Raw genomic sequence first — 8,724 nt, forward strand, 5'->3', positions numbered from 1 at the left:
AAGGAATCTTATTACTCGACAACTAAGTAATGAGTCATGTGACAGCCAGATATAAATAATGTTGGCAAAGCTGTAAGAAAAGCGTCGGGCTCGACAACTAAGTAATGAGTCATGTGACAGCCAGATAGAAATAATGTTGGCAGAGCCGTAAGAAAATCGTCGGTCCCGACCAGTGTTGGAATTTGGATTACTCTTTACCCATTGTACAATTTTTTTTTGATGTTTTAGGCTTTTATGCTGCCCTTCAAGAAAAGTTATATTTAAAATTTTGCCCTTTCAAAAGTAATGTTTTGATAATAAATTAACCCTTCACTAATAAAGGTTTCATTAAAAACACATATCTATCATAAGAAAAAGCAAAAACAAAATGACCATAACACATAAATGACTTATTGAATTTTCAAATTTGGTTTGAAATTATATGGAACACTCACAATAAAATCTCCATAACTCTGAAATCAAATGTCCTTGACTTAGACGTGCCATTACATGATATTACTAAGGAGTTCTTATGGGACTTATATGATGACCAACAAAGTAAAACTATGAGATGGACTATCCTTTACATCCTCTCCAGGATCATAATCACATGGAATCAATGTGAGGGTCCACCGTGGAGAGTTTGTAGTCAAGTAAGTACAATGTATAAAAAGTTTTTTAGTATTTCATAAGCTTCATGAGCCATATCTTTCAAATCTTTCAAGTGATATATTGAGACACTTGATATCTGGTGCAGATTGTAGTCGAAGTGACACTTCCACTGTTCCCTAGGTGATATTGTGACATAGGATAACTTTCATGAGTGAGTGGTGAGTCGGTGACACTGTGACAAACCTCTATACCAAACAATCCAATATAGGTGGGTGGCCAATAAACTCAGGGAGAGCAAGTGGGAACAAGCAAGATTGTGGTCCAAAATTATTGTGACAAGGAAGAGGTTTTGTTCTTTTAGCTATGTAGGTTCGATGATGCACTAACACACTCATGGATTGATTGTTTGATTTATTCAAGTGAGAATTTTAATGATGTTTGCATAAGAGATAGATACATATTCATTGGATTTCAAGGAAACTATTTGGACTTGGATTCTAATCCAACTTACCCTAATCAAATGAACAAATTGTGAGTTATTGAATGACATTCCTTCTACAGAGTACGAAATATATATGTTTTCTTCCCCTTGTACCTTCTAGGTGACACTTATTGGAATTCAATCATATTAAGATTGAGCATCTGAAGAGATCTCATCATGAACAAAACATTTCAAACCAACCCAAATTTGTTGTGTTGTGAGCATATATATATATATGAATGGCATTATTTCATATAAACCGTCGCGCTCGACAACTAAGTAATGAGTCATACGACAGCCAGATAAAAATAATGTTGGCAGAGCCGTAAGAAAAGCGTCACAATCACCAAGAATATTGAGAAAAGCCAAGAAAGGAATCTTATTGCTCGACAACTAAGTAATGAGTCACGTGAGAGCAAGAGAGAGATAATGTTGGCAGAGCCGTAAGAAAAGCGTCACAATTACCATGTGAAGAAAGCGCCTCCTTCCCATGAGATGCACGCATTACATAATTAGTATGAAGTCATACGGACGGCAAAACCTTTAAAACATGCAGAATGGTTGATACTTTTTTAATTTTAGAATATTTTAAGAATGGTTGAGGGACAACGCGTGCATAACCAATGACGTACGTTTCATTATAATAAATACTACGCCTCTATCCATAACCATTCCCCACTCCCATCCAAGCAGAGGAGAAAGTGAGTTTCATTATAATAAATACTACGCCTCTATCCATAACCATTCCCCACTCCCATCCAAGCAGAGGAGAAAGTGAGTTGCATTGTGTGTTCCTCAGTTATAAGAGAATAGCTTCGGCTCGCTTAGTATTTACGACCGTGGCTGGTTTCAAGAGAATAGCCTCGGCTCTCTCAGTATTTACGACCATGGCCGGAGAGGAGGCACCATTAAAAGTATGTAGGGTTTCAACTGTTGTACTGGCCATCCCCACAGTGAAGCATCGCATGTTCCTCTCCATCTTTGATCTTTATTCGGTAGCCTACAATAACATGCGTTTTCTTCTTTTCTACAAACCAACGGCATCAACTACTGAAAAGGAATTCTGTGCGATAGTGGAGAATCTGAAGAGGAGCTTGTCGTTAGTTCTGGTGGACTTCTATCCATTCGCAGGCCGGTTAGACTTGAAGGGACGAGAATCCGGTCGGCCGGAGGTCGACTGCAACGATGGGGGAGTGGATTTCGTGGAGGCATCGACTGATATGACCTTCCAGGATGTGGAAACCAATGATTTTCAGCACACGAATTTCTTCCAACAGCTTGTCCCCACCCGGAATGAAAACTATGAAGCTCCCCTTCTTTCAGTACAGGTATGACCTAGCCGCTGAAAGTGGTTAAATGTAGATGTATGTGATCATTTTGACAGTAATATCATTTGTTTTTGTATTGAGCAGGGCGTTCATTTGTCCTCAAATTTCTCTAATGAGTTATATGGAATATATCACTGGAATTTGTTTGCATTTATTATTACCATACAGTTAACCTAACTCTTATTTGGTTAAACTTAAACTCTTATATAGATTTGTGTGGGAGTGTATTATATATATATATATATATATATATATATATTTTTGACAGAAATGGTTATGAGGTATTTATACAGTTATGGGGTATTTATATTCATTTTGACCTGAATGCCGAAAATTTGATTACATTGAGGACGTCTGTAAACCTTGTAAACATCCAGAAGTTCTATTTAATTTTACCTACCCTTGATGAGCCTGACAATTCTTCAGTTCCTCGTAGATTTAAAATGTACGAACAAAATTTAATAATGGTAAACAAAACTTAGAATAACAATTCTTCAGTTCCTCAGAGATTTAAAATGGGCCAACAAAATTTAATAACAGTAAACCAAGCCTATTTCACAGTGACTTTAGAAAATGATCACGCAATTGAAAAGATAACTAGATCTATAAATGTTGTTTTTTAGATTAAAAGTAGGAGAAAAGATAACTAAATCTATAAATGTTGTTTTTAAGATTAAGAGTAGGAGAAAATTTTGTTGATTCATCTGAAAGTTTCATAGTGTAACACGGACATATCTCGGCTGGTGCAGGTCACTGCATTTCTTGGAGGTGGAATTTGCATAGGAGTCCGTTTCCATCACGTTATTGCAGATGCGATGTCCTTCTGGCATTTTATGGATTGTTGGGCGGAACGAAGCAGAGGGATTCCTATTTCCAAAAAACCTCACCACATGAGAATGGTCATGAAGCGGGACAAGGAGAATTACACATTACCCAACATTTCATTCACCACTAAACAAGTACTCATCCATCTGAGCAAGGAAGCGCGTGTTTCTAGTTTTACAAGAGATATGAAATATGCAGGAAGCACCGGTAGCCCCTCAGAAGACAACAGCGGGAACATTAGTACAATCCACAAATCCATGAAAGAAGAAACAAAACTGGAAGTATCAGCTTTTCATTTCAGTGAAGAATTGATTAAAAAATTGAAGGAACGATCCGGAACTTTGTCTTCGTTAGTAGCAGTTGCTGCGCAGTTTTGGAGATGCATAATGAAAGCACGAGAAGTCGGAGAGGAAGAACGCGTCGCTATTGAAGTTGTAGCTGAGTGTAGAGGGCGGGTAAAGCAACATTTACCTCCTACGTATTTCGGGAACTGCGTAAGCTTCGGTTATGCGCAGACTACTGCGAAGGAGCTATTGGAGCAAGATATCCGGTTTTCTGCCCGTCTTATCCAAGAAATCATCAATTCCTGCACCACAGAGGAGTACATCAATAATCAAGCAGACTGGTGTGAATCTCAGCAAAGCATGAACAGTGGGCTGGATACTTTTGAAAAAATGCTGGCTACTTTTCAAAAATTGTCAGGCGTCCGCTACATTGTTCACACAATGATGTCACCGAAATGTCTTGTTTATAACATAGACTATGGATGGGGAAGTCCGTTGAGTGTGCAGGATGCATACATGGATACATCAAATCTAATGGGGGGATTGTTTTTGTTGGCGGGTAGAGGTGGAGGAATTACTGTGTCAACTCAACTCCCTTGCCATCAGATGGAAACTCTGAAAAAGATCCTGATGATAATCCCCGATTATCCACGATCGAATATTCGTTCGCTTCTTTAGATAAGTTCAATTTGAAATTGTCATCTTTCATCAATTTACTTTACTGTCCAGTTATTGATCAATTTACTGTTTAGGTATTGAATTTACAGAGTTCTACATTTAAAAAAAAAAATATAAGTTCCGCTTTCCGCCTCCAAGGACGGAAAGAGTACTCTTGTCTTATCTCTGGGTTTCCTTATTCTGAAGCAGAGACGAAATGCATAGCTATATATACTGGAAATTTGGTTCAGATAATATAATTTAAACATGCTTACTCCAAAAAAATCTATCCTATTAGTCGTTCTCTATAACCCATAATCATCACCTATGGATTAATCCCTTGTTTCTTGTTTGTTGAGTCTCCTCTATATTGTTCCGAGTTTATTTCCAAATACTCGTCATCATTTGTGATTGAATATTCATTCCTTTATTCAGTTAGTTCTTCAATCGACTGTGAAGGGCATTGTCCTGGGATTTTTATTTTTATTTTTTAATTTTTGGTTATTTAAAATGTATTTTAATTGTATAAATGTATTTTAATTCTATAAATAGACCACATTTAGATTGTGTAGATTATATTATATAAATTTGTAATTTTATGGATTGTGTAGATTATATTATATAAATTTGTAATTTTATGGAATTCATACTTGACCCAAAAATACTTTAAAATATAAAATAATCAGATTATGACAATTTGGAGAGTAAAATGTGCATCAAATTTGAAATTTCATAATTTCATTTTAATTTTTTTTTTTAAATGGAATTTGAAGAGTAGAATGTGAATGTAATTTGAATTTTTTTTTAATGAAAATAAGAAAAAATAAATTAGCAAACCAAATGAATTTAAAATTTTAGATATAACATCTATGTTAACATAACTCATTCAAGGTAAAAAGTTTAATTTTTTATTTTTAATTTATTAAAATATATTTTTTTCTATTATCAAATTAAAATTAAATAATTTGGTTTATTTTTAATTTTATTAATTAAATATGTATAAGCATAATGTTTTTCCATATTAGGGATAAAGTTAATGGCCAAAAAATAGTAATGGGTATGCAAGAACATGCTTAAATAGGAGGAGACTCATACAAGAACAATCACACATTCTTAGAAATATGCTCACATTCATTATCATATATTCTTAATGTTCTAAGGACAATCATTCATGCTTACCATCTTGGATTTTTCAAGAACATGCATACATTCTTAAAAGTGCACCTACTTTTGAAAATGTGTGTGTGCTTTCTGCACACTTTTGAAAGAAATCATGCTTTTAAGAGTTCATGCACACTATAATGACTATATTGTTTGAGAGCGAGGGAGAGAAACAAACCTCAGGAGAAGGTTGTTCTGAAGGAGGGAGGGAAAGCAAGACAAAAAATTGAGGGGGCAGGTGGGGTAAAGTATTTTTGTGAAGGAGCGATTGAGGGAGGGAGGGAGAGAGGGATAGAGACACATATGAAGGAAGAGGAACAAAGGTGGAGAGAGTGATTGAAGAAGAGGGGTAGATGGAAATAAAGTGAGTGAGTGAGAGAATGAGAGGGAGAGAGAGTGAGGGGGTACAAAGAGAGAGGGAAAGACAATGGGTAGTGGGGAAGCAAGAAAGAGAGGAAAAGTAGGGGAGAGAGTGAGTGAGCATGCAAAGGTGTGGGGGGAGCGGGAAAGGGGGTGGGCGTGGAGGGAAAAAGGGGGTGGAGGAAGGGAGAGGGAGAGAGGGCAGGGGTGATCTATAATTAAAAGTGAAGGTTTCAGGAAAATATATGCGATCTAGTTTATGCCTTTTAGGGAATGGATCGTGATTATAAAATCACACAAACTTAAGTAATTTAGCAGAATTTTAATAATTAAAATGGACGAACATGCAACATCAAACACAACATATTGATGATGGAGTTCACCCCTTCTAGGCTACATCTCCGAGTCAAGCTTCAAATGGTGGCCTTATTTATTATATGCTCAAATTCTCAGTACATCATTATGAAAGCTTCAATCTAGAAAGATAACGTTGCCGTCATGTCCAGAATGCCCGAAAATACTTGTCTAGGCTCTTATTGAGCTCAAAAAGGTTAAAAATTTAACAAGATATGGCTCCTTCAAGTTTTACTGCAAAACTGCTCTACAAACTAGTCTCGTTCTAAAAATTTGGCAGAAAAATTGACATGGCTCAATTTTGGCCACTATAATGTCATACCGTCGGTCTCAAGCTCGATCCACAATTTTGGGCAGAGGTTACATTATTTTTAATATAAAAAATTATATCTTTTGAACCGTTGGGCCGAAGCCCCCTCCTAACCCTGCACTGATGGCTATATGGGACCACACATGGCTAAGGGGCGTAAGCCAAATGCCATGCGCTCTCCCTGGCCCTGCACCTGGTCGTGTGGTCATCATATGGCTTAGGCTTGGGCACGGGTAGGGTACCACGCGCCCCGCCCCCTTCTCTTCCACCGTTAGTGTGTGTATTACCAGAAACTAAGGGTCAAGTCAGTGGGCCCCCAACCATCCAACTACTTGTAATTAAACAAAACACAATGTGCCCAATATATAATAAGAGACACTTGTAGCTCGGTTGGTTAGGCACTGGTTGCACAGGTGATAGGTCATGGGGTTGAACCTGTAATTAAACAAAACACAATGTGCCCAATATATAATAAGAGACACTTGTAGCTCGGTTGGTTAGGCACTGGTTGCACAGGTGATAGGTCATGGGGTTGAACCTTGCGAAGCTAGTTGGTCTACCAAACAAAATTTTGGTGCCATTCCCAAGGCCACGTGGAAGCCTCTCATTGCGCCACGTGGCGGCCTCTCATTGGGCCAGATGGTGCTCTCTTATTGGCCCATGTGGTCACCTGAGATTGTCTTATCTCACGTACCTTCAAACTAATACCAGTGTGCCATGTGTCCTCATGGGATTGGCCTGTCTACCAGTGGTACAATCCAGTCATCCCACTGACGTCAGCACCATGTCATTGTACGATTTTCATAGTCAACCTTGCAAGTTGAATTTCTTACTATTTGCCAAACATTTCAAAACATGATAAATTCCTCATACGATATCAAATTGAGGTGATTCAAGCGTCATTGGAATTAGAACGACGAGATATGTGATTCGCTGTTGGTTTTGGGATATTTTAAACACTTTCATTTCTGAGCATATTTTTGATCCCCTAGATCACTCCTCCCCACTAGAAGCTTTTGGACCACCAAAAGTTTATTTTTATGAGCATCAACTGAGGGTACAGCTTCCTCACTTTACTGACCTCTATCCACCTTTATTTGCTTAGATTGGTACCTTTGAGCACCACATGAAGGTTCCACATTGCCTTTGTGTGAAGTTCTTATCCTCTTGTCAAGAATAAAGTCTTCCTGCAACTCATTTAAATATTTAGGAGAAAAATATTCTATAAATGGAATTTGGACAATATCTTCTTGATAAACAATCATAAGAAGATCATACAATCTCAAGTTTTCCACATTCACAACAGAATACATTTGCATATAAAGTGGCAAATCTAATCGAAAAGCGTTGTTACCAATCTTCTCCAAAATTTTGAAAGGACCATATCTGATTGGCTTGAACCTATTACCTTTGACTTGTAACCTTTCCTTGCCAATTTACAAACAAACTTGATATCCCATTAGAAATCGTGATCAACTCAACGATTATCATGTCTTGCTTTGGATTTTATCCAGTTGATCTTATACCCTTTCATGCACTGATTGGATTTGTTCAATGAAATTCTTCACTTTTTCCACATCACTATGTCCATCTACTGCAATATCTTTACCAAAAATGAAATCCAAAGGAGAGTTTGCAAATAAACCAAACAAGCTTCAAATGGATGTACTTGTGTAGATGAATGCTTGACACGATTGTAGGCATGCTGGATGTAATGTAAATTCTCATCCCAAAGTTTAGGATGCTTACCACAATATCCTTGAAGGAAGTGCCCTACTATTCTCTTCACTATGTTTGTCTGGTTGTTAGTTTGTGGATGAAATGATGTGCTCTTTTTCAACTTTGTGTCCATGAGTTCCCGTAAACTTGACCAAAACTTTTCGATAAATCAAGAATCTTGATAAAAAATAATCGAAGTAGGTAACCCAAAATGAACCCATACATTTTGGAAGAACATCTTTGTAGTTTCTTTCCATGTAACCTATTTTTTACAATGCATCAATGTAGTATGCCTAGGGGGGATACATGGGGTATAGAGGGAGGTACCCAAGGGAATAATGTAATAATGGGTTGGGCCATAGTTAATAAGTAAAGTGGTTAACTTGCATCATGTAAGGGACCAAAAATAGTTAGCAATAATGTGATAAGCCCGTTGTATTATAAATATGCCCAGAAATAATGAGATCGGAATATAGATATGCTTCTCTTTATTAATCAAAACCCTTAAGGTAGAGTAACACCATAAAATCACTCCTTAAGGAAGGAGAACACTCCACAAGCCATATGTTTTCCAATACAATAATCCTTGACATATCTCCATGGAGAGTCTCTAGCCTCTATATAGGCTTCATACATATAATACCCTGGGTCTGC

At 37.2% G+C, this 8,724-nt stretch overlaps 1 protein-coding gene across 1 annotated transcript; it reads left to right on the forward strand.

Annotated features, from left to right (window-relative positions):
* The first annotated feature begins 1,846 nt into the window (after positions 1-1,846).
* Positions 1,847-4,226, forward strand: LOC149208969 (hydroxycinnamoyl CoA quinate transferase-like). Its single transcript, XM_089394186.1, has 2 exons — positions 1,847-2,400; positions 3,150-4,226. Exons 1-2 carry the CDS (start codon positions 1,960-1,962, stop codon positions 4,185-4,187), a joined length of 1,479 nt encoding a protein of 492 aa, XP_089250312.1. The 5' UTR covers positions 1,847-1,959; the 3' UTR covers positions 4,188-4,226.
* The last annotated feature ends 4,498 nt before the right edge of the window (positions 4,227-8,724 follow it).

Source organism: Pinus tabuliformis, chromosome 1_2, assembly GCF_031772625.1.
Source record: "Pinus tabuliformis cultivar Carrire ecotype Pingquan chromosome 1_2, CPIR1, whole genome shotgun sequence".
Classification (NCBI taxonomy): Eukaryota; Viridiplantae; Streptophyta; class Pinopsida; order Pinales; family Pinaceae; genus Pinus; species Pinus tabuliformis.

Excerpts from the sequence above, each read along its gene's own strand:
- LOC149208969 (XM_089394186.1), top strand. The coding sequence starts at position 1,960 with ATGGCCGGAGAGGAGGCACCATTAAAAGTATGTAGGGTTTCAACTGTT. Across the intron at positions 2,401-3,149 it reads CTCCCCTTCTTTCAGTACAG|GTCACTGCATTTCTTGGAGG; the intron begins GTATGACCTAGC and ends CGGCTGGTGCAG.